General features: G+C 39.7%; 1 protein-coding gene across 4 annotated transcripts in view; it reads right to left on the bottom strand.

Annotated features, from left to right (window-relative positions):
* Window positions 1-9,464: 9,464 nt before the first annotated feature.
* Window positions 9,465-27,009, bottom strand: part of BCAS1 (brain enriched myelin associated protein 1) — a 69,014-nt gene continuing 51,469 nt past the window's right edge. Inside the window, exons 9-12 of one of the 4 annotated variants that reach the window (XM_089513798.1) lie at window positions 23,141-23,299; window positions 21,327-21,392; window positions 15,399-15,656; window positions 9,465-11,017 (exon numbers count right to left, since the gene is read on the bottom strand). In XM_089513798.1, the coding sequence (XP_089369924.1) occupies window positions 10,943-11,017; window positions 15,399-15,656; window positions 21,327-21,392; window positions 23,141-23,299 (558 nt within the window). In that variant the 3' untranslated portion in view covers window positions 9,465-10,942. Of the gene's footprint in view, window positions 11,018-15,398; window positions 15,657-21,320; window positions 21,393-23,140; window positions 23,300-27,009 lie in introns of all 4 variants that reach the window. The other 3 variants (XM_089513800.1, XM_089513799.1, XM_089513801.1) reach the window with 3 other exon arrangements.

The following is a 27,009-nucleotide window of genomic DNA, read 5'->3' as shown; positions in this document are numbered from 1 at the left end:
GCCCAGATGGAGATCATCAACCAAGGTGACCAAGGCAGTCTCCATTCCATATCCTGACCTGAAGCCAGTTTGAAATGGATCAAGATAATCAGTTTCATCCAAGACTGCTTGGAATTGATTTGCAACTGCCCTCTCGATCACCTTGCCCAAAGTGAGTGGCAGTTCATTTCTAGTTTTCCAGTGGGCATATACACATTCACCCTCCCTAAGCTTTCCCCACTAAAGCAAAGCCCTGTGACTTGCTTTGGAAGAGAACTCCTAGAGGCTTTAAAAATGTTTTGCTCAGTGTATAGTGGAGTCAGGACTGACAGAATCAAAGAGCCAGGATTTTTTATTAGTAGACATTAAGGGCCTGAACAGACAGGCCAAAATAAAGCTGCTTTGGGCCACTTTGGAAGTGTGCTTTTTAAATGATGTATGTGTCCTAAGAGGCCAGAAAGCACACAAAGCCTGTAACGAGCTGACTACAAACCAGCCAATCAGAAGCCAGAGGCCGTAAGCCAATCAGGTGCTGGCTTAGGAATTTGAAGATTCCGTTTGGCAGTTGGCCATAGTCACTTGGGGTTAGAATGTTGAGAGATGAGGTTGGATTTTAGAATCCTGAGGGTTGAAGCTGGAGTTGAGTTGAGGAGACAGTTAGGGGAAGAGTCTGTTCCAGAGGGGAACGTGGTTATAGTCTAGAGAGAGGGACTTTTAACCAGTTAGAGACTGTAATTGAAAGAAGGATTATAGTAAGCCTGCGAGGCAATACGGTAGTGTTTAAACTTAGGAAAGTAGGCAATAAGAATGGTGTCAGTGTCCTTAACAGCTGGTCATAGAAATACTCTGTAGCAAGTTGAACTGTGGTAATGTAGTAACCAGTAAGAAGTAACATGTGCCTGAACTAACAGTTGTTTAATATCATTTAGTTCAAGAAATATCTGTTCAAACCTCTTGTTAAATAAAGTTCATATTTTGTTTTATCCAAAGGCTGGTCTGCCATATATATTTTATCCACGCTACTATATTATATCATACTGGGAACCTGCCACATAAGAAAGGGGGTTCGTTACATAAATTGGGTGGCAGCGGGGTAAGAAAAGAAAACCCCATCGGACTGCCATAAGGAGAAGGAGAGTTGTTTGTATTCGTTACAAAGCCATGCTCCAGTCCTAAGTACTGGAGTGCAGCTTTGGCGCAGCTTCTGGCCTCTTAAGATGCATGTGTCATTTAAACATCATACCTCCAAAGTGACCCAAAGTAGCTTTATTTTGACCTGTCTGTTTGGGCCTTAAGACAATATTTGGGGCCAACGCCACCCCATCCTCTGGTTTCTTCCATTCCCTCAGAGTTAATCCGCAATCATGTTGTGTAGTAGCTGGAAATAAGTTTCCCCAGAAATAGTGTATTATTGTGGGCAGAGGTATAGCTACAGAAGTGGGAAGATGTGGGAATGAAGGCATTGCTCCTTAAAATACAAATTCTCCTCCACTATGAAATTTTCCTTTGATTCTGAAAATATGTAGCATTGCAGAGAGTGAGACAATGAAGATCATTCACATCTTGGATGTTTCTATTGGATGTGCTTACATTCCTGTGGGAACTTTGCCAAAACTCTCTCTCTCACACACACACACCACTTATAACCCTGGTTATGAGTCATTGGTGGCTGGGTTTTGAGTCAGCAAGGACATCTCTTGGTGGACATGAAAAATGGTAGAAAGTGCTTTAGTTAACACTGCATCCCCTGCTACCTTTGATCAGTTTTTTTCTGAATCTATATATAAATTCACTAAAATTTGTAATAACCCTTTTTTTGCTCACTGCCTTGGTTTTGTGGAAGAAATGGAGGCATCTCTTGGCTCCCTACCTTTCCCCTTTATGGCCTTTTCTTACTCACCCTCCTTTCCAGAGCCCAGAAAAATACACACTTTTGAGGTTGGGAAGTTTATGGCCTGTATACAATTAGGGACCTGTTCCACAATGGGACAACTATCACAGCAGAGCAACTAATCGGTACTCTAGGCCCTGGTCATCAGAACTGGTATAAAATAATAATAATAATAATAATAATAATAATAATAATAATAATAATAATAATTTGTTTTATTTATATACCGCTATTCCAAAGATCATAGCGGTGAACAGCAAGTAAGCTAATTAGCAAGTAATTATACAGATACAATTATTCTTAAAGAAACTGCTTCAGATACAGGAATATCCTCGCCCACTTACTTTTTTTGAAAACATGTGCATCTTTCCGGCTATATATTCTACAGGTCAAATAGCGTGCATATATAATTGTCTGCTAGAAGAAACATTTGGGAACTCAATGCTTCATAAGGCAGGATGGGAAGCAGAACTTTCCCTTTCATTTGATCGTAAGACCTGGGAAAATATATGGACACATTTACCATTTAAAACTAGGTCCATTGCCATTAAAGCAGTGCTTCTCAATTATTTTCTGTCATTCCCCCCCTAGGAAGAAGAAAACATTTCGCGCCCCCCGCGCGATTGTAAATAGTATCATTTGTCTATAAAATTGTTATAAGTACACCTCTGCATAACAGAGCCTCGCGCCTCCCTTTACGGAGCCTCGCGCCCCCCCTGGGGGGCCCGCCCCACTATTTGAGAAAGGCTGCATTAAAGAGAATACTATCAGGTTGGTCCATCAATGGTACCTCACCCCAGTCAAATTGGCTTGTATGTCTACCAATGCTAATCCAAAATGCTGGAGGGGTTGTGAAGGTAGGGGAATCTTTGTACATATGTGGCTGGATTGTCCCTTAGTTTATGAGTACTGGACAAAAAATTTACAACTGATCTCCAAGATCACTAAACAAAGTATACAATTATCGCCACTCCTGCTCCTGTTCTCCATTTTTATGAATGAAAATAAAGCCCTGCAGCATAAAGAACTTATTAGTTTGCTTCTGGCTGTTGCCAGGCTTGAAATAACCAAGAACTGGAAAACTGGGAAGTTGAATATTGCAGGATGGTGGATTAGACTCTGGGACTTGTGGTTAATGGAGAAAATGGCAGATAATAACAACAGAGCAAGAGGCTTACACTCTGGGTTGACCTTTCATAAGATTTGGCACCCATTTGTTGAACACATCCAGCAAGATTTAGTTTCTAGACATCCCCCAATTTTAGCTAAATTTTTATGGAAAGATGTCTTTCAGGATCCCTGAATACACCTTTTATCTATAATTTTCAGGGCCTTATCTGGGTTATTGCCTGTATTTATTGTTGTTTTGGTGTACTGTTTGTTGTCGTGTTTTGTTTTAGAATGTATTAATAAAATTTTAATTTTAAAAAGTGCTTTAGATTAAGGAAGAGACTCATGCATCTCTGTAGAGCTTGTTGAACCCTTCAGATCTAGCAGCATAGCCATTGGTTGGAATATTTCATGCTTTTCAGTATTTCAAATGAAAGCTGGGGCACAAGTAGCTAAGTGACACCAGAATGGGGTCAAGATGGCAAAATTTATTAGTGAGGAAGAACACACAAGCTAGTACAGACTGCAACTATTTGCTTTTCCCTGAGCCTATTGGGATGGGTAAGATCCCACCACTTCCTTTTCTCAACCCCCCTCCCCCTACTGAGTTAATTGAAAACAAAATACTTTGGTACTTTGATCTCAGTTTGGAGCAACCGAAGTAAACTGGGGATAAAGGAGGAAAGTGGGAAGTAGAGAGAGATTTTAAAAGTAGCTAAAAAAGTGGGATGGCAATGGATTAATTGGGATAGTCCTTTCCAAATCAGGACAGCTGAAGAGTATAAATACATAATACGATTACAGAAATACATATCAAATATCTTTACACTATACTGTTTCTCTAGCAGCTACTTGTTTAAAAGCATTATATACCACAGTTCATCTCAATTATACTGACATTAGAACATTTTCTATACATTGCAAAGTAGAACCAGTCATTAAAACATATTAGCAATTGGCTCAATAAACTTTTAAACCTGAGAAGCCACAGTCATGTTTAGTAAAACTTTCTAATGAAGTCAGATATCAATATATAATACATTCAGAAGTCAGGTCCTTAAAATTGCCAGCATCAGGGAAAAGCAGCCAGATTACTTACAACTGTTAATATAAAAGCTGTTAGAGGTTGAGATGTCAGCACAGTATTATTTTCAGCACATTTTCATCTCCAAAAGACCTCCCAAAAAACAAAAACATAAAAGGGAAATACAAAGTGGGATAAGGGCATAAGGGCACCTATTTGCATAAAATCTGCATATGTACACGCACATTTGAAAATAATTACTGCAATTAAAATTAATTATGGGTTGAGTCTCCCTTATTCAAAATTCTTGGGACCAGAAGTGTTTTGGATTTATTCCTCCTCCCCCCCCCCCCCCCAGATTTTGGAATATACATAATGAGATGTCTTGGAGATGGGACCCAAGTCTAAACATGAAATTCATTTATGTTCATATGCACCTTATAAACATAGCCTCAAAGTAATTTTATACATAATATTTTTAATACTTTTGTTCGTGAAACAAAATTTGTGTAGATTGAACTATCAGAAAGCAAAGGTGTCACTATCTCAGCCACCCATGTGGGCAATTTTGGAGTATTTCAGATTTTGGAACTTCAGATAAGGGAGACTGAGCCTGTACTCTGAATAAAAATGCAAAGGCTGACATTCTGCATTGCAGTTATGGACTCATATTCTAGATTTATGGATTTGTAACTGGTCCATATTAGCTAATACTATGTATTCATGATTGTGATAATAGTACCATGATCATAACTGCTACCCTCACCTTAAAAGCCAGCAGCCTTCCTGTTCAATGGCGGTCTGTTTTGATGGCAATCGGGGTGGCACAGGGTGACATTTCCAGCCTCCTCCCACCAATGAACAAGGTTATGATAAGGCCTTGCAACAGGTGTCCTTCTTCTGATTGTCACACCTTTGTTTAGTGGTGGAAAAAGTCTGGAAACCTCATCCTACTGAGTCTCAGCTCAATGCAATGCTGGCTGTTAAAGTGGATTTGGGGGTTCTATCAAGGTGATGCTACTTTGTTACATATTCATAACTAAATAGATGATGTGGGATATAGGCCAACATGTGTCCTTGTAGTGTAGAAGACTGACCAGGAAAAACATGTGCTTCTTTCAATTAAAGACTTGCCCTCTTATTGTTCTTCAGACAGAGGAGGTTTTTTTAGCTGCCCTGAAATTGACCTCAACTCATGATGACCCTGTGTAGGAGACACCTCCAACCCCCAACTCCCCCGGTCTCCACCACTCTGCTTAGGTCTTGTATATTGAGACTGGTGACCTTTCTCCATTTGAAATGTGTTCTGCTCTGCTGGCTGGTGCATCCACCACTGCCACCCGTCACTTGCTCTGAGGTCAGAATGAGAAGTCCAGGCATGTGGATGACACCCAGATCTATCTCTCCATGTCTCCGACTGATACAGTGACTAAAGATGGCACCTCTCCTCTGGATGCCTGCCTGGGGTCAGTAATGGACTGGATGAGGAAAAACAGACTCAGGCTGAATCCAGAGAAAACAGAGGTACTCATGATGGGTGCTCCGAATCCAGATAGGGAAATTTGCCATCCTGTCCTGGACGGGATTACGCTCCCCCTAAAGGGCAAAGTTCATAGTTTGGGGGTACTCCTGGATCCATCTCTACAGTTATCATCTCAAGTAGATGCGATGGCCAGGAGTGCTTGATACCAGCTTCGGCTGATACGCCAACTACGTCCCTGTCTGGATCGGAAGGACCTAGAAATTGTAGTACATGCACTGGTAACCTCTCGTTTGGATTTCTGTAATGCGCTCTACATGGGGCTACCTTTGTATCAGGTTCGGAAGCTTCAGCTGGTTCAAAATGCTGCAGCCAGATTGATCATGGGAACACCTAGATCAGATCATATAACATCCGTGTTAAAATCCCTTCACTGGCTGCCAATTCGCTTCCGGTCCCAGTACAAAGTGTTGGTTATTATCTTTAAAGCCCTAAATGGCTTGGGCCCGAATTACTTGAGGGAACGCCTCTCCCCACACAATCCGCCCCGCACCCTCAGAACTATGGGGAAATTATTACTTGAACATCCTAAAGTGAGACTGGTGACAACCCAGCAGAGGGCCTATACGGCTATAGTGCCTACTCTCTGGAACGGACTCCCGGAAGATATCCGCCTTAGCGGGTCATTGGAAGCCTTCTGAAAGGCATTAAAAACCTACCTCTTCCAACAAGCCTACCCTCTCGACTCTCTTTAGAGACTGTACTCCCCAACCTGACTATGTTACTGTAAATATTTTTGATTATTTAATTTTATTTAATTGTGCTATTTTTAGATAATTTTATTGAATTGTTAATACTGTACTGCAATTGTAATAGTAATTGTATTTTTAACTGTTTTTATGCTGTATTATGATTCTAAATATTCTAAATATTCCTCCCTAAACTATAAATCCCAGAATTGTACAGGATGACATCATAGATATAATTGTGTAGTACAAATCACAGTGCTATAAACATATAGTGCAATAAAGGCCTCCCCCTCTGTTTGTTTATACATGAGGATCAATAATACTTGTGTCCTTTCCTACATTCCTATATGATACAGTCCATTCTACCACTTCAGACATCTCCTACCTCTTTCTGCCAAAAGTTCTGTAGTGGCCTTTGGCATTCTAAAACTGTTCCTATGTTGACTTGGAAAGAAATTGCAAGAAAAGATTTGGGGGGGGGGCAGTATCTGCTTCATCTGTGATTCTTTCCTCAAAACACTCATTTCAGCAGTTGCATAAGGGGATCGGCACACCTTCAGTACAGCTGGTGCAGAACTTCCTGTTTTTGCACTTCATCTGTGGCTAAGCTGAGATGTTAATGAGACTGAAGGCGTACGAAATGGAAGAAAGAATCTGTGGTTCTCCCAATACCTTTGTTTCATACTTTCAAGTGAAGGAACAGGAAAACAGCACAGCTTTTCTCAAGGATGTAGATATGTGTGCAAGAGAGAGGAGAAAGAAAGGAGAGAGAAAGAGAGAGAGATGAGATTGCAATGTTACTAGTTTCATAATTTGCTTTTCCTCTTCTTTCATAACCATACATTAAAACACATACATCAATCTATTGCACAAGCCACTGTATATGAATGTATCAGCTGTACCTGAGATGACACACCAGTCTAGTAACAATGTTCTTAGCTCAGTTTGTAGTATGTTATTTTATTTATTGATTTATTTATTTCATTGTTATGCCGCTTTTCTCCCAGAAATGGTCCCAAGGTGGCTCACAAATAAAAACATTAAAAAAACCCTTTACAATAAAAGTTTTAGAAACAATTAAAAAACATCAAATAAAAACAATATAAAATTTCATACATTAAAAAAACAAACAAACCATAACTACAACACACACCCCACATGACCATATAAATGCCATCCTATGATTGTGTATTAAAAAGCTTTCTGAATAAAATTGTTTTTGCTTGCTGATGAAAGGAAAGCATGGAGGGGGCCAGTCTAGCCTTCCTTGGAAAGGCATTTCGGAGGGTAATTGCAGACACCGAGAAGGCTTTTTCTCATGTCCTCACTAAGCAAGCCTGCAATGTGTATTGGGACTAAAAGAAAGCCTTCCCTTGAAGATCTTAGGGCTCTGAAAGGTTCACATGGAGAGATATAAGGGCAAAATTGACCAGCATGATATGCCAGCTTGGGGGTGGTGTGGGGGGCCTGGTGTTTAGATGATACATGCCCCAATAACACCCCAAGCTAGTGTCACATTTTCCACCTGCCCTGAAGGCGGTTGCAGTGCTCCAGCGGCACGGCATTTATATGCCGCACGGCATAGGACTGCCAAAAAGGTGCCGCCATGACAGAAAGGGAGGCTTTTTCTGCCCCAAAAAGGAGCAGCCTAAAGAGTGGCTGGAAAAATTCTGGATTGGGGTTGCAGTGTGAGCCCCTTTAGCGCTATGGTCTCTCATATAGTCTGGAACTAAGCAGTATAGGTTTTATAGGCATAGGGTTTGTAAAAGCTCAGGTCCAAGTTATTTGAAGGATCATCTCTCTCTTTATGAGCCTATCTGTGTTTTGAGATCTTCTGGGAAGACCTTCTCTCTGCCCCATCAGTCTCACAGCCATAAAGCCTTCTCAGTGGCTTCCCTCAGGCTGTGGAAATCTTTCAGATTGACGACCATCTTGCTATCCTTTCATAGGCAGGTGAAGATCTGGTTTCACTTGGTCTTTGAGGGCCAGCTACTCAGGGAGAAAGGGCCTTTTATGTGCTGTGTTGTTTAAATTCACTGTTTTTAAAGAATATCTTGCTTTTAACTGCTTTTAACTTTATATTTTAACTTTTCTGTGATGTAATTTTTTAGCCATACCTGTTTTAACTTTTGTGAGTTGCCTATAGTCCAGACTGGGCAAAAGGTGTGATGATGATGGTGGTGGTGGTGGTTCCACTGCTGAACCACTCTTGCTGTCAAAGCGTTCCTTCTGACATTCAATTGGATCTACTCTCCTTTAACTTCAGATCATTAGACCTGGTCTTATCGTCTGGGCCAGCGGAGAATAGGCCTTCCCTCTCCTCTGTGTGACAGCCCTTGAGGTATTTAAAGATTGCAATCATGTCATCTCTCAGTCTTCTCTTCACCAAGCCAAATGTGCCCAGCTCCTTCAACTTTTCTTCATATGTTTTGTTCTCCATACCTCTTATCATCTTTGTTGCTTTTTCTGAACCTGCTCCAACTTGTCTATATCCCTCTCGAAATAAGACACCCAGAACTTAATGCAGTATTCCAGATGAGGCCTGACCAGCACAGAGTATTGTGGGACTGTTGTTTCCCTTGACTTGGAAACTATGCTTGTATTAGTGCAGGCTAAAATAGCATTCACCTTATTTGCTGCAGTATCACACTGCTTGCCCATATTCAACTTGTGATCAACAATAATCCCAATGTCTTTTTTCCATGCAGTACTGTATCCCCCATCCTATAAATGTACATTTGGTTTTTATTGCCTAAATGTAGAATTTTGCATTTGTCTCTACTGAATTTCATATTATTAATTTCTGTCGAATTTTCTAGTTTATCTAGGTCCTTTAGATTGCTGTTCCTATCTTCCCATGTGTTAGCCACCCCTCCCAGTTTTCCCTCTTCTGTAAACTTGATGTATCTCTCATCCTATGAATATGCATTTGGTTTTTGTGGCCTAAATGTAGAATTTCACATTTGTCTCTATTGAATGTAATATTATCAATTTCTGCCCAGTTTTCTTGTTTATCTACTTTGCAATTCTGTTCCTATCTTTCCATGTGTTAGCCACCCCTCCCAGTTTTCTGTCATCTGAAAACCTGATAAGGATTCCCTTATCAAGCCCATAAAAGGCATTAAAAACTAGTAACAATGAATTATAACCTTCAGTTAAGAGACAGAAAATGTAAATGACTTTTCTTAAGGAATGTTTATTGAATCAGATGAAAATCAAAATATACAACCATGTAGAATTCAGGTGCTAGTTTAAATTATAATATTAGTCTTATTTTCCCTCACTTTTACAGTAATGTATATATCAGAATTTCTGATATAAATACTTTAAAACTTGCATCACAGGACCTTTATAAAGCAGGCAATATTGTGTTCAGTCTTACAATCTGGTGTTTTTTCAAAAAGAAATTAGGTTTAAGTATAGGTATTTTAAAAAGTTTCTGAAATATTGAAGGGTTTTCCCCCTCTCATACAATACAGTCCTATGCACATCAGTCCTGAAATAAATCCCATTGAGTTCAACGAGGCTTGCAGATGAGTATAAAACTGCATTCTTATGTCTGAAAAGATATTAACATAAAAGTAAATACATCCTTTGAGTTAGTAAAAGAAAGGGCTCTAGGTCTGCCCCCTTGTGTTGCATTCTTGTTAATACTTTATTTTTTGTTTTTATAAAGCTAATTTTCCCCATTTTATTACATCAAGGCAGAAAGAGGTAAGAATTAGTGAGAAGTCCTATACAGTTTCAATAATATTAATAACGTAAAAATCAATTTGAAGAATACTCTTGAAAGCTTATGATTCAGAATCCTTTCTACTTATAACAACGAACAATTAAAAAAAATTGATGCACAGGTTATCAAAAGGCATTTTTGATGGTTGTTTTAAAGCTTTATACTTATTTCTCCCCTGCATAATGTTTCCCTACAATGAAAATCTTTCTCATCACATGCATCTAACCCTATTTATATTTAACCTGCCCCCCCCCATTTTTATTATTGGGTGACATCTTGGATATGTTTACTCACTCCATCAAATTTTAAAGTACACATCTCATTTAGGATTTTAGCATTAGAATGCTTTCTTGCCTTGTGCTAAATTTAGGAGTTTAGATTAATTAGGTAGAATTTGATTAATGACCCAAGCTTTTCAGAGCTTGGAAAAGTTACCCTTTGGATTACAACTACCAGTTTGTGGTCCAAAAAAGTAGCATTGCCAAGTTGAACCTGAAATACCCCAGCCAAAGGTATGTACAAACCTACCTCTGCTGATCTCTATCCTGGTTAAAAAAAATGGCATTTTAAGAAAACATGGGGTGGATATTTCATATCAGAATGACTTGGGGAGTGCAGTGTCCACAATCTACTCATCTCCTTACCCCTTACACTTGTATTGCTCTCTTTCCAGCAACCTACTAGCCATGCTAGTCACTGACTTCTCTATTGTTTTAACAGTCTGCCCATTGTACCTCAGTGACTTGCTGTTTGTTATTTACTAGCCTTTACATTTAAAACATCATCAAAATGTGCATCGTTCTTTGCTTCAGTCATAGCACTTGTTTTGCTTATTTGGAAATAGCCATTTAAAGCAGGAGGATGGGATAGGTGAGAAGGTGAGAGCAAGGCATGATCCAAAATAAGTCATTTTTATAAACTGCAAGGAGAAAAATGATGAAGATCAAATGATTCTTGAGCTACTTCAGAGTATTCATTACTTGGGTTTCACATAAGGCACAATAGACACTGGATCTGTTTGTACTCCTGCATCAGACATCCGTTTGGGGCTCTGAAAGAAAAAAACAACAACAGAGAGAGATATATGTATTGCTGAAGATGCTTAGACAATGTTGGAGTCATGCATAGGTATTTTGTATTCATGTTCATACTGTTTGTAGGCCTCTTTATGCAGATACGAAACAGGCTTAGCTAGGGTGGTGTGTATATTTCTTAATAAAAAAATTCTGTGGCAACATGGAATTTTTATGTTAAAAGCAACTTGTAAAAATAAACAAAGTGATTCTGATTTTTATATTTTGTTCTGGTCTTATTAGTTATGTGGAGGACCTTACAACCTCATACTAGCTCACTAGAATCAGCATCATTCTTACTCAGAGAAGGGCTGCTGCTTTTTGTTTACAGGTATAAGGACTAGAAAGTTGTATAAATGAATTATTTATTTACTTTATTTATATGCCGCCTTTCTCCCTGGATGGGACCCAAGGTGGCTTCCATATTTTGCACCAGTTGCAAATTCTACACTTTTTCTGTGCTTATGCTGAATCACAAAATACATACAGTCCTGGCCATTACATTTAAAAACTCATGCCACAATAAATTTTCATTCTTTGATGTGTCAGAAGACATCCTTTTTTTTTTTTAAATCATGTTATTTATACAATGAACTTTATCCTGTCTGAATTCTTCCTTGTAACTAATAGGGCTTTATGAGTACAGGAAGGTGGACAGGAAACTGTAAAAAGTAGTTTATCCACTTCTTACACATCACCATTCTTTGCTTTTCTTATGGATACTGTTACAACTGCACAATAGCATTTGTTTAAGTCTTAAACAAAAGATAAGTCACTGGTTGTTGCCAAGGGATCCCAAGAGCATTCACTTTCCCCTTTAGCTTCCTTTATGCCTGGGTGTTGCTTTGAGATATTTCTAGTATACTTGCCATTATTATTATTATTATTATTATTATTATTATTATTATTATTATTATTATTATTATCTAGTGGACACTGCTTAAATGATTTACAGTTTTTTAAAAAACAAAAACAAAACATAGGCATAAACTCAGGCTCTGCCCAAAGGTTCACAATCTAAAAGAGATGGCACACAGGTAAAGCCAACTAGAAAGGGTATGAACTGAGATGAAAAAATGTTGAACAAGACTATAACACATGCAGTCAGATTCACAAACTAAACTGCATTTCACACCAACTGTTTTCAAAACAAGTGTAATTTTCTTTGAGTAGTCTTTTTTCCTTTTACTTAGATACAGACATATTCAAATGAACAGAACTACTTTGCACCATTCTATAGCCCACACAAAACAGAAGAAAATAAATTTGCAGCTGGACAGCCTAAGTCTCTCAACTATTCTGGTTTGATTAGGACACTATAGACTTTTGCTGGATCAACATCATCATAATCATAATTCCCCTCATTTCCTGATTGTCTGCTTTTTGGTTATAGATAATTTGTTTCTGACTTGTGGGGTTCCTAAGGCAAGATTTGTCCAGAGGTAGGACTGCCTTTGCCTTCCTCTGAGGCTGAGAGTGTGTGACATGGCTGAGGTCACCTGATAGGTTTCCATGGATGAATGAGAATTTGAACCCTGGTATCCAGAGACACAGTCCTATACTCAAACCATTATATCACACTGGCTCTTAATTCTGATATTTGTCTTGCAGTCTTAGCAACATGTTTAATTATAAACCACTATGTAAGAAAATAGTAACTGGCAATAATTACGATGTTTTAACAGTAAAATGTGTCAGTGCTTGTAACAGTGGAGAGCAGTAGAGACATGGGCTTAGTCATCATGTCTTCTCTAGACTTTTTCTAAATGTACTAGATCCTATTTGATTTTAGCAGCTCAGCTCTGATTAGTATTTGAATGGGAGACCTGCAATGAATATCTGGTGATATAGGCAATATTTCAGAAGAAGTAACTGGCAAAACCACCACTGATTTGCCTAAAACCCTTTGAAATTTATAGGGTTGCTGTAAGTCAACAAGTGAGTTGAAGGCACTTTCACACACACACAAACACACACACACTTTGCAAACTGCTTTATTTCCTTCCTCAGCAAGGTAACCATTTGTTTCCTTTTCTTAGTGGGAGCAGGGACGTAGCCAGGATTTTAGGAAGGGGGGGGGGGGTCCAGACTAAGTGCCAGCATTATAATGGGGCTTGGGTGTGGCAGCGCAGCAGCACGCACCATTCATTTTTCTAATGGAAGGGGGGGGTCTGGACCCCAACAACCCCCCCCCCCCCTTTGGCTACGTCCCTGGTGGGAGGTAACTGGTAACCATACATAAGACATAGGTTCTCCATAATGGCTACCAGGATACCTGTGTACTATTCTTGAATATATTTCTGAAACAATGAACATATATATTTCTTTTGTTAACCTTAGTATGAGGATCCAAAATAGTTACTTCTGTGTTGTAGCTGCAAGTTTGCAGCACTAGCTTCCTGTACTCTGCTAGCCTAAAAGTCTAATATCTTACACTAAGGACCCAAAGAGCTATTTCTACTGTTGTATGAATGTGGATGATAGGCAATAACAGGATGTAACACACTATGCCTTGGAGGTAGTAAAAAGTGAAACGATTCGGTTCAGAAGTTCCTGTGTTCTGAGTTTTAATTGTAAAGTGTATTGATTTCTGTTTCATTGTTGGCTTAAATGGTTCTAGACAGTCAGATTCATATACTTTTGTCATCATAGATGTTGTCAGATCATATTTGGATTTCTTCTGATTTGGGTTGCTGTGCCATCTACTGGCAAGAATGTATTGTTTTAGCTTTAACACTGACAAAACAAGCACACACAATGAATCTATCACTTGATTTTGGCTCTAAATTGTATGGCTAGTGCACTAATTTGTCCCCTCTCCCCCAAAAGCTGGAAATGATTTTAATTGAACTGAATCCAGTAACATACCACTGATACTGGAACAGATTGCTCAAAATTGATGCCTTTGAGATATACTGCTTGTAGGATACACTGAATGCCACGAATCTGGGCAATAAATTATGAGTTCTACAAGCAACCAAAAGATCAAAAATTTTCTAGTCTGAGAATAGAGGTTGGGGAAAGACAACAGTTTTCCAAAGTATGGGTCAAATGTAATTTATTTTAGTTGTCCTATTATCCAACTCTGTGGTTTCATAATTTTTTGAAGAACATCTTGGGCAATGATAGCTTTACCATATCACTTTCAGTTCCATAAAAAAAAATACATGTCTTGTGCTATTTTATCAATTACATGTCAATGGGACAGTCCTTTAGAATGCAAACATGAAATATGTTATCTAAAATGTTGAACTTTATCTCCAGTATAAGTTCATCCTCTTGGATAATTCTGTTAGAGTACAGCCTAAAAGCTTGAACAGATTCACCATCGCCTGACAGGACCCATGTTCCTTGTCCACTTAGTATGAGCTCTAGGATTTTCTTCTTTTTTACTGGGCTGACATGAGGCTCTGACAAGGTGAAGTGAATTCTGGCTTCTCCTTGTGCCTCATCTCACCTATCATGACTGATGCTGGTCCCTGGCATCCTTTTTTGTTTTTCTTTAACAATGGGGGCAGACAACATTTATTCCAGGGCTGCAAATAGAAGTAGTGGGTGAAGATGTAAGCCTTGTTATATCAGGGGGCAGAGGCATTCTGGGACAATAAATATGGCAGTGGCCACTGTGGCTAGCACTTCTTTCCTCTGCATCAAGTGCTTCTATCACATTGAAGAACTAATGCCTTTTGACACCACTGTAACTATCATGGCTCCATCTATGGAATAACTGGATTTGTAGTTTGTTTTGTCACTAGAGCGCTCTGACAAAGAAGTCTAACAACATTATCGTAAGAGAAAAGAAAATTAAAGCAGAGTAGGAGAGTAGCAACTTTCTCCATGCCTCTCTGCATGATATCATAGCATTTATATTCTCTTCCCAAAGGAGACAGGCATAAAAGCATGCCTTTTGTCGTGCTGGGAAAAATCCATTCAACAAAAGGCATGCTTTTATGACCATCTTCCTTGGGAAAAGAACAGTGTTATAAACAGGATGTGGAGAGGCATGGGGGAAGATGCTACTCTCCTACTCATTTTTGACTTTCTTTTTTTATGCGAGAAGGCTCTAAATACCTCTCAAAACTACAAATCCCAGAACCTCAATGCATGAAGCCATGGTGGTTAAAGTGGTGTCAAACTGTAATGCAAAACTACCCCACGGTCCACTTTCAAACTCTTAGCCACACCTATTCTTCACTGAATGCAGTCAAATGCATTAAAATCCTAATTCCAAATTTCTCATTTAGCTCTAAGACCTTGGAAACAAACACTGAATCTTATCTGAATCTGCTCACACACAATGAAGCTGCCAGGGATGGCAGCTATACCAAGGTCACTAAAGAAAGATAAAACTTAACGTACGAGGCCCTTAAAAAACCCTCCAAATGATTGTCTCTTCTCTATCCTCTTGGGAGTGTTTTCCTTCGTGGTGTCGCCTCCATTCTGCAAGGAGGCTGTCTCGGATGTTTCTTGCTCCCTGGTGTCTTGCTGGTCTTTGGCTTCCTGCTTGTTTCCTTCCTGCTTAGTCAGGTTCTCTGTTGAACTTGTTTGACTTCTCTCACCCATGACAGGTTCTCTGTTCTCAGCCTGGGTCAAAGGCTTGTCTGTGAAGTCCAATGTCTAAAGCAGTTTTAAACAGTAGTTATTTTGGTTGTTGTTGTGCAAAATCAGAAATGCATTTTATTTGGCAGGAGGCTCCCTTATTAATCAAGTAAAATAATCTCCTCCCCCCCCCAAGCTCAGCCAGAGGTTAGGAAAGTTACCTTTTTTGGGACTTTTGTTGTGTACCTTCAAGTTGTTTCTGATTTATGGTCACCCAAAGGTGAACCTATCATGTGTTGGGTTTTTTTTTGCAAGTTTCTTCAGAGAGGTTTGCCATTGCCATCCTCTGAGGCTAAGAGGCTGTGACTTGCCCAAAGTCACCTAATGGCTTTCCATGGTAGACCAGGGATTCAAACCCTGGTCTCCAGAGTTATACCAAACCACTACACCATGGTTGGATGGTGCCACAGTTTGTATCACTTTAACTGTCACAGTTCCACCCTATGGACTCCTAGGATTTGTAGTTTGTTGTGGCACCAGAGTTCTCTGAGAGAGAAGGCTAAATATATCACAAAACTGCAAATCCCAGAAGTCCATAACACTCAGCCACAGACATTAATTCTGCAGTGTAGATGCAGCTGTAGTCCAAAAAAGGGTAAATTTCCCCAAGTTCTGGTTTCTCCACAGCAAATGGTGGTAAAAATCATTCACCCAATAGACTGAAGACTGCAGTCCAATTGGGAAATAAGTGGTCATATTAGTGTTTGCATCTTGATATGCAGAAAGAGGACTGTACTGCTCAGCATATTAACAAGGAGTTTGTCTACCACTCTCATACACATGAACATCCCTTTTGACAATTATAAAGTTACTTTTGTAAATGAAAAATGCATAATTTTTCACAGAGCATTTTTTTTCTTTTCAAGAACACATTTCGCAAAACAAAAATACTATTGCATGATGATGATGATGATGATTTTAAAGAGGAAAGACATTTTGACACAAGGCTTTGTCCAAATAACTCCTACACTGGCACCTGGCTGTGATATTTTAGTATTCCCAAACTGCATTTTTAGCACATTTTAGAACATCCAGTGTGTGTCACCTCAGAAAGAATGACACGAAATCTGTAAAGCAGCCCAGTATTATTTTCACCCTCATACTCTAGATGTGATTTTGAGGGTGAGAGATAAGAGTTTCCCTAATGCGGTCAAAGGTATCTGTATTCCACAGTTTTTGATTTTTTGTTTTTATTTTCATTTACAGTCATGGCAATTTGACTCTTTAACTGCCTTGGTTCCATCCTACAAATCCTGGAATTTGTAGTTTGGTGAAAAGATACTTAACATTCCTGGCCGAAGATCTCTAAGCCTGCAGTCTGGGATAATGTTTTAGACCTCTCTTATCTAAGGGCTGGTACACACGGGCCGCAAAACACCGCCCCTCTTTACTGCACAGTGTTGCCACAGCAACCAAACAGGGTGGCAACGATGTGCAGCAGGAAAGAAGCTGCCTAGAGCGGCTCCTTTTTGATGGCATCATAAGGACTGTGATGCAACCCTATGATGCCTCTTCTGCCCAGAGCGGATTGGGCACTCGGGCTCCCGCACATCATGGACGTGTGCCCTGTGTGGGCAGGGCCACGCAATCATGGTGGCACCCACACATATTAGGGCTCAGGAGTGTGCAGTTGCTGCGCTCTCCCAAGCCCTAGTTTTGGCCCCATGACGGCACTTCCCGCCCGTCTATACTGGGCCTAAGTATCTCACCAAACTAAAATTCTGTACAATGGTGCCATGGCAGTTATTGTTTTTATATTGGATACAAGGTAAATCTGCTTGTTTGTCTGAACCTGGTGACATCATGGGCTTGCTTTTTAATCTATTACTGTGCAGTACTTATTGTGTCATATTTGATGTTTTAAATTGTTTTAAGATTATTTTACTAACTATACTCCACCCTTAGATCCACCAACATTTGGCAGATTAAAAAAACCCATATATATATATATATATATATATATATATATATATATATAATTCTGGAGCCCAGAAAGTTGCCATTTGGACACAGCCCTGGAGAAAGAATTTTTTTACATGCATGCATGCAACATCAGCACTACAAGACACCAGAAACAATATTCTCGTCACACGTTATGAAGTATGAAACAAAAAAAGAATGAAAGAAACATATCTGAAAGTTTTACATATAAAGTACACCAAGATACAGAAAGGAAAAGTTGTAAGAACAAATTGTCCCTGTATAACATTATAATGCTCAGACAGCAAACTGACAAGACATGATTTGGGTCAAGTAAGTCCAATGCCACAGAAAATTCTACATGGAATTGCAAATAGTGAAAACATGACCTTTTTCCATTTTATTTTTGCAGTGGAACAACAATTACAAGGAAGTTCACTACAGCAGAGTAAATAAGAGGAACAAGACAGGGACAAGGCTTGAGATTCAAAAGAATTTACAAGTAAGGAAAAAGAAATCAAATGGCACTGTTAGCATTGCTGCAGTTCCAAATTTTTAAAAATTCAACAAGTTAATATTGACCCCTTTCCCCCCTCCAGAGATCACAGCATGTCTGGGGCATGCCAAGTTAGACATCTGGAAACAAATGTATTGTTAAAAGATGGTTCATATTTTCAGAATAAATACCATAAATAAATAATAAATAGTAAATAATCAAATTCTAAGCTTTATTGCTTTTTTTTAAAAAAGTTTTTTTTACAATATGCCTTTAACCTCTTGTTTCATTACACAGACTGCATAACTATTTTGTGGAGACTAAACAAGTACTACATGAAAAACTGTGCCTGAACAACGTTCCCTCACTAGTCATGTATGTTTCTACTTTATTCCAAAGTCTGGTACACAAGCTATTCTTGGCCAAGGTATTAACTATGGTCAAAAGAGAGCAGGCACAGTACCTTTCTTTGTATGCGAATTCCTCTGTTCCATCTGACTTTTAACAATTCCATAGTGTTATCACAGGTTTGGTAAGGAAACCTGGGTGCATTCATCCTGCAGGATTTGGGACAGGCGATGGGTCAGGGATACACTATTAACCATGGATATATGAAACCATGGATAAGAGGAGGCAAGCTTAATATTGGCACCAATCCTCTACTATGTACAGAGGTAAAAAAGAAAAAAGGAGAAAGGACTGAAGTATGAATGTAGCTGTTTATCTTTTTCTAGGGAGGTGAAGTTATGGAAGTAAGGTTGCCAGATCTCAAGGGATGTCCCTGAGTCTCCAGGTTTTGGAGATAATTTTCAGGCAGGCAACGGAGCTGCAAATTCTTGAGTTTTGGGGGACTTAGCTTCAGGCATGAGGAGAAGGCTATGAATTCTGCAGCTCAGCCAACATAACAGGTTTACTATAATTTGGAAGGCTTAATTGATTTGTTGCTGCAATTTACAAAAACTATCCAGGGGATCTTGGCTTTCTTTTCCCTTCCAGTTGATATAGTGCCAGGACTCACCCTCTGCTCTGCTCAGCACCCACCTTTTGGCTCAATGATAGTAAACTAGATTAAGTGTTCCTTCTCCTAGCTGTGTAAGTAAAAGGGAAAGAATAGTCCCCTCATTTCAGCTTGATCAGGGAACAATCCCTTTAGTTAACAGTTTGACTTAATTTCCAAACAGGAAAAAAAATGTTCTCTGTGTCTGAAATAAAAGCTGTGAGCAACTGTGGTTAATACTTATTCATAACACTCAATGAAATCATCACGGGACATCCCCAGGTCTCAGATTTTGGTCTGAAATCCTCAGGGCTTGGGATGATCCTGAACTGGCACTGCTATATGGGAGAAGTTTCACCTCTTCCTTAATTGTTAAAAGCAAAGGATCCCTCTCATTTAAAAAGACATCCCACTCCCTTTGCAACCAGTAGCAGCTCTCCCACTCTTTAAATAGCCCTCCTTAATATTCTGATGGCTGTAAGGAACAAATTTAGGTGTCAAGATACGTTTGCCTTGTAGTTAAGTAGGAAAAGTGCATTAAAAATGTCATCGTATCCCTAAATCAGTCTGAATACCAGCACTTTTTTAAAAAAGGAAAAAACTGAAAACCATGTTATCAGATAATCTCTTTGACATTTTCCACAGTTATGTCAAAAAAGCACTTCCATGCACTTTTAATAATGAAGGAAGCAATGTCAGGAAATATAAGATGAAAGCTATAAATGAACAGTATCTGTCCTTCTTGTTCTAATAGTTGATCTAAACCTGACAGTCTGTCTCAGCACAAATACTACTTGAGAAAGGAAAGATATATTGACACCACTGTATTTTTTCTGAGCATCTGTACTCATGACAACCTCCAAAGCAACAAGGCTGCAGCAGCAAAGATTTTCACTGACTTGAGCGATGAATCAATCCAACTTGTGAATCTTTGGTTTACTGCATTTCAGTAAAGAGAAGAAAAGTGAGAGCAAAACATCTCAAAGAGTGTCTGGTCTCAACAAAAGCCAGGTCTCTGGAACAGTAAACTGAACAGACTAGCTTCTGAATGTTTGTACTGACATTCTGTGACCTTTGTATTCTTTTTTAGTGTTGTATATTGTTACTCCTTGTTGCTGTGTGACTTAAAGTCCTTTCCTACCTATGGCAACCTTAAGATGAATCTATTATTGTTTTTTTTTTTTTTTGTTAACAATGGTGTCACTAAGGCTATGCGGTGTGTGCTGTCTGCACTGGGTGACACCCCAGAAGAGGGTAACACCCTTTTGGGATCTCCTCCCACTGCATCCCTACCAGCTTTATTGCAATAGCAGAGATCTTCTCATGAGGAAACTGCTGCCACTGCAGTGAAGGAGAGGTCTGAGTGTGCCTTTCCCAGCTTTGTTATGGCACAAGAAAACCTCTGCCACCATGACAAAGGAGGGGGCCAAGCACATGTCCTTTTGGCTGCCCTGCCTCCCTCTGCACTGGGTGACACTAGGCGTGGAGATGCCACTGCTTGGCAAGATTTTTTTTTCAGAGTGGGTTTGCCTCTGCTTTCCTTTGAGGCTGAGAGAGCATGTATTGCCAGTTCATTTTCCAAAATTCATCTTGCATTTATTGCCAGTTCATTTTCCAAAATCTCTCACAGTACATTGTTATCCCATTCTTAAGCAGTTTGACATGATAGATCTCGAAGCTTGGCACTATGTCTCAGGTCTTATATCCTCTTATCCAGTTCCTCAAGTCAAGTCATTAGTTAGACTTGATTTTTTTTAAAAAAATTGAATGATGCACCTTGTGTAACTGTGGTTGATGCTTCATTTATGATGCTTAATGGCATCACCAGCTGCCACTCCTTGTTACATCACCAAAACCTCTTTCTTGTGACATCACAAGAGATCATCTCCAGCTCTTTTATTTTGGCCCTGAAATCTTGGGTCCTGACCTGGCAACCTTAGAGACTAATGTTCTAACCATTTGGCTCATAATTTGAGGAGTACATTAAAGCATTGTCTATATCCTTCCTTAAAAACCACATACACATGCATTTGCTTCCAAAGGAGTTAATTGTCAAAGAACAACAACCTAACAGTGCCACTTCAAATGCACAGGATATTAGAGAACAAAGACAGGTTGAAATACAATAGACCAGGGGTTGAACATGAACATGACAGTGTCTTGTAGGAATCAGGGTAGTACAAATCATTTATAGAAATAATACAAGGCAAAATATCACAACTAGATTTCAGTTGAACCCATCACCAAGGAAATATGGAACAATCCTTACACTTACTTGGGAATCAGGTGCTTGCCCATTTACCTCTTCTGAAGGAGTTACCCTTACATCACTTCTGACTGACTAAAACAACAAAGGATTATATGTGTTTTTCTCATGCTCTTGTGGAGATTGCAGATGACTTTCACAGCTGACACCCGTGAGGTCCTCTTGTCTTTTTATCCCTCATTTTGAAATTCTTAACTAGGTGGAAAAAGCATACTTTCCCCCCACTTTGAATGACAGGAATAGTTCTCAAGCTAGGAAGCTTCTTGAGCAAGTCTCTTTAGGTTAAATAAGGGGGAATGTGACCTTTTAAATGTACTTTTAAAAATCTGTCCAAGGACTCACTGATTAGCAAAGCTGTTCGCTATGGTATAGGAAGAAAGAGGAAGATATGGACAAGCCCTAAGACCAAAAAAAGAGAAAAGAAACCACAACCATTACTTCATTCCTTCCTGCTATTCTGAGGGCAGACTGAGGGCACTCCCTTATTTGGGATCTATTTGCGGGTGAAAGTCAACAAATATTTAGAATTAGTTTGGGGAAAAGAATACTACTTTTATAGACTACTTCTCCCAGAATCCCCCAGCCAGCACGAGAAGTGGAAATTATAGCCCAAAAGAAACAGTATTTTTCCAGGCTAGTTAGAAGAGCTCAGCAGCATGTCTTTCAGCTTCAAGATAACTGTCCAAGACACTGGAATAGACAAAGGAGTTTACATAGAAGACCAACTGTTTTATGTTTAAATTCCACTGGGAACTGAAGTGATTATTTTCAGGAGAAGGATGTTGAAATTCAACATCAGACTTAAGGGTACTCATTGCAGACAAAACCAAAAGGCTAAATGACTTTCCATAATTGTATTAAAGATGATTACAGACAGAGCTGCACACATCCTCTGGCCACAAATAGTGGAAGCTCAGATACTACATGATAAATCTTGAAGTTAGAATCACCAGTGCTTCTTCCATTTACAATATATCTAGGCCACGAATCATCAGTGCATTGAATCCCACTATATTTTCCCTACCAGTCTTGTGGAAAGGGGTTTCTGAAGGTGTCTTGAGTTGTTAGTTAATCTGAGGTCTAACAGTGAGCTTCCATGGACAACAATGTCATCTTTAAAGTTAAAAGTTGGTCCAGTAAATCAGAGTCTGGGAATGTTACTGTTTTGGACTAAAGCTCCCTGAATCTTCCAGCTAACATGCACATAAGATGCTGTGAGCTATGGTACAAAAAATTAACCTCCCCTAGTTGTGCTAAAACAATCCCATAAATCCATTTTCATTTCTTTTTGCAGTCCCATAAGCAATAGAATAAATTTTATTAAAATATTTTGGAATTCTACTGCACTACTACTCTGAACAAAGATAAATCCACTCTCTTTTAAAACCACATGACTCCAGTGACAGCTTTGCATGTCTATTTGTTCTTTGATGTTTATCACACTATGCTCTTAAAGAGGTACTATTCCAGTGTGACTCCTCTAGATGCCTCCTGTTGTATGCTGGGATTGGCAGTTTTAAGGAGGGGTATTTAGAATTCTCAGGCAGAGAAATTCAGCTCCTTAAAACTGCCAATCCCAGCATGCAACAGGAGGCTGCTAGAGGAGTCACACTGGAATAGTACCTCTTTAAGAGCATAGTGTGATAAACATCACTGTTTGCACATATTTCAGTGACTGGTACCCTCAAACATTTCACAGATGAAAACCCAGTCACATGTAGCCAAGCAACATCAAAAGTTGGTCAGGATGGTAATAGTTATTAATGAGCAAGAACTCCCAAGTTAGAATGTCTTCCATTCAAATCCAAATATTTCCTTCTTACCAATTTGAAGAATTTCCTCAGATTTGTTTTGGTAGGTTTCTCGTCTCCTTTGGATTTTGTTTCTACAGCATCCTGGCTTCTGTTTTCTTCTTTAGCTGGGACTTCAGGAGATGCTTCAATTTTCTCTGTGTTTATCACCTCTATGTCATCTGTTGGTGTCTGTAAGATATTTATAACAATTCTTACCAAATTAGACTTTTATATTTAAGAAAACATTATGAGGTTGTAATTGGAGATAACCTGCATGGTGTCTGTTGCTACAGTTATCTGATATACAAAAGTAGCACAACAGATAAAAATTATATTAGAATCTTTCTTACAGCCTCTCTTTCTATAACCCGGAACAGATGGTCCAAATGGAGTGGCTGCTTCAGGAATGTGACATTTAGAGACACCCCCCCCCCCCAAAAAAAAAAAAAAAAAAAAAAAAGGCAGCTGGAAGCTGCTCTGAGGCTGCCTAAGGCAGCCCAAAGCGACTGGCAAAAGGAGCAGATTTAATCCACTCCTGTCAGTGGCTCATTTGGGACTGTGGTGGCAGCCCACTTTGAGAGCGGGCTTTCCAGTCGCTGCAGCCTCAGAGTGATCGCGTCAGAGCAATGAGAGATCGCTTCTTCTACATGAAAGAAGCTGTGTCTTCCTCAGTAGGGGAAAATCATGTCAGTCCACAACTGCAGCATGAAATGGTTCAGTCTAAAAGGCTGCACTATGATTTCATAGTGTGGGCAGTTAAATTTCACATTCATTCATATGCCCAGTGCATCCTGCACACTGCCACTCAGTTAGCTTTTGTCTCCTCTGCAGTGATGTGGTAAAGGCAGAACTGCATATCAGGCTACTCAATAAAATGCTAATAAAATAGCTTGATGCTGTCCCTCATGATCAAAGATGGAAAAAATATTCATTGCTATTTGAAAAACGGTAGTAAAACATGTTTTTCCAGTGTCAAGAAAACCTAGCAAGAAGGACCATGGATCAATGAGAAACTCTGCAGTTCCAGACTTTTTTTGTGCAAAATTTTCTTTATGCAGAAAACAGCATTGTCCATACAGAAAATATTTGTCTGCAGAAATATTGTTTTCTGCACAGAAAATGTTGTTTCCTGCACAGACAAGGCTATGATTGAGAGTGTTTTTTGCACCAAATCTGCACATGTTTGATTGTAGTAAACAGCATTTTCTGCACAGGAAGCAGCTTTTTTGGCACAGAATATAATTATTTCTGAGTAGAAGCTGCTGTTTTCTGTGCAAAACTACCATGTGCTAATTTTGCACATAATACACTAGTCCCTCCACATTTTGCTGAGATTAGGGGCACAGGACTCCCAAGAATATGGAAAAACCACAAATAACAAAACCACTATGTTTTTACCTGAGATAACACCTCTCTAGGACTCTCTGGGTCCTCCAGTGCAACGCTGTGGTCAACATCTACCAGACATTGACCACAGAATCGCACTGGAGGAGTTACAAATGCCTAGCAGAGTGTTCTATATAGGAATCTCTAGGTCCTTCAATGAGAGTTTTGGTTAAATTTGGCCATAGAGTTGCGCTGGAGGACCTAGATATTCCCCCCAATAACTCCTTCTCCTTCCCAGACTTTGGCCCCATTCCTTCCCTCTCACTTTTGCCTCCCTTCCCACTCACTCAGCCTTTTCTCTGATTCCTAGACCCACTTTTTGTTGTTGTTGTGTGTCCTCAAGTCCTTTCTGCCTCCTGGCCACCCTCTCTTGGGGTTTCCTTGGCAAGGTTTATTCAGAGGAGGCTCACCATGGCCTTCCTCTGAGGCTGAGAGAGTGTGATGCCCCCACCCAGAGTCATAGTCCAATGCTCAAACAACTAGTCCACACTGGCTCCAACAATACGCTTTAAAAGTTTGGTCTTCTTCCCAAATGTCTTCACCGCAAAGGAAGGCACCACAAAATGGAAAACATTAAAGAAAAAGGGAGGACAGGACTCAAGAAAAGCTCCAAACACTCCTAGAAATGTAAATGCATGCTTCTTAGTCATGCTCAAAATGGAGAAAGTTTTAAAAAACCTCCTGGACAGAAGGTTGGAATGGAGGACATGTCCTGGAAGAGGAGGAGGTCTGCCCTGCCCTGAGGCAAACCTATCATGGGGTTTTCTTGGTAATATGAGTTCAGAGAAGCTTTGCTATGGCCTTCCTCTGAGGCTGAGAGAGTGTGGCTTGCCCACTCTTGGTGGCTGTGCCTACTATGTGTCTTTTCTTTCTTGCTCTGGAGCTATTCCCATCCTTGTTTCATAGGCTGCATCTACACTGCAGAAATAATGCAATTTGATACCACTTTAACTGCTCTGGAATCCTGGGATTTGGATTTTTGGAGGAGATTTCGCTTTCTCAGTCAGAGAGCAGTGGAGCCACAACAAACTACAAATCCCAGGGCTCCATAGCATGGAACCAGCAAGATGACCAGATGTCCTCTTTTTCTGGGGTATATCTTACTTTTCAGTCTTCTGTCCAGGAGGAATTCCAAAAATGTCCTCCCTTTTGAGCATCACTAAGAAGCATGAATGTATATTTATATGAGGGGTTTCAGCTTTTCCTTGGTCATGTACTCTATTTTACTTGAAAGCCTTACATTTTGCAGTGCCTTGTCCTCCTTTGCGGTTAGGATAGCTGGTCACTGTGGGAGCCAAGGGCAGCTAAAGTGGTGTCAAACTGCATTAATTCTGCAGTGTGGCAGCAGCCCTGGGCCTCTCACCTGGTGACCCCACTGGTTTTCTTCTCTTCCTTGTGACCCCGTTTTTTGCCCCTTGGGTGAAGGTTTTTAGTTTTTAGGGGTCCACCACCACACCCCACAAATTCATGGGGATGAGATCCAGATTTTTTCCACATCATTAGAATGAATAATGCTTCCAGCTTGCAAAAGGAATATGTGTGCATTAGTTTCCATTCCAAATATCTCAGCAATAAAAAAAAGTCTCTAAACTGTAAAAACCCAATTGGCTTTTTTACTAATTCTCAGTACAGTACTATGACAAGAGACTGGAACCTAACTTTTATGTCATGTTTAGCTTTAACAAATTTGGAAATCAAGGGGTAAAAATAATTATGAGGGGTGACAGGGATGCCAAAATATTTATCGCCTTGGGTGGCAAAATACCTAGAGCCGGCCCTGCTGCAGTCACCACTTATTTAGCTGCATGTGTTGATTCACTTTCTAAACCAAAATCCATAGTTAATAATACAGCAGAAACTGTCTTCCAGGACTTCATTTTCTCAAAGAAAAAACAGTACTGGGTAGGAGGATCATATTACCCCTACTGCTACAGCTGTAGCCCACACACATTTTGCTTCTCACACTATGTTCAAGCAAAGGATTTAATTTCACTTGTGATAAGACCTGTATCCTGGAGGGAAATACCAGACATCACTGTGTTCACAGAAAACGTGGGATGTTCAGTCACCCAGGAAACCTAATTGATGGTTATTTCTTGATTTGAATCATTATCATCATTATTATCATCACCATGAAAATTAAAAATGAAACCACCTCTCATGCTGATATTAGGGCTCAATTTGACTTTCTTTCTTTTTCTTATAAAGCTGCTTCGAGTCACTTTGGAGGTACGGTGTGTCAATGATACCTGCATCCTAAGAGTTCAGAAGCTGCACCAAAGCCACGCTCCAGTCCTAAGGAGTGGAGTGCAGCTTTGGTGCAGCTTCCAGACTCTTAGGACGCATGCATCATTGAAACACCATACCTCCAAAGTGACTTAAAGCAGCTTTATTTTGGCTGTCTGTATTTTCCTTTGTTTTATTTATGATATATACTGTATTCACCTCCTTTCTAGTGAACGATACAGCCAGTGTAGTGTAGTTGTTTGACCATTGGACTATGATCCTAGAGA

Source organism: Sceloporus occidentalis, unplaced genomic scaffold, assembly GCF_023333645.1.
Source record: "Sceloporus occidentalis isolate IW3139 unplaced genomic scaffold, rSceOcc1.0.p SCAF_3, whole genome shotgun sequence".
NCBI classification, from domain to species: Eukaryota; Metazoa; Chordata; class Lepidosauria; order Squamata; family Phrynosomatidae; genus Sceloporus; species Sceloporus occidentalis.
Note: the sequence above shows the minus strand (reverse complement) of the source record. Positions and strands in the feature narration are given on the sequence as shown.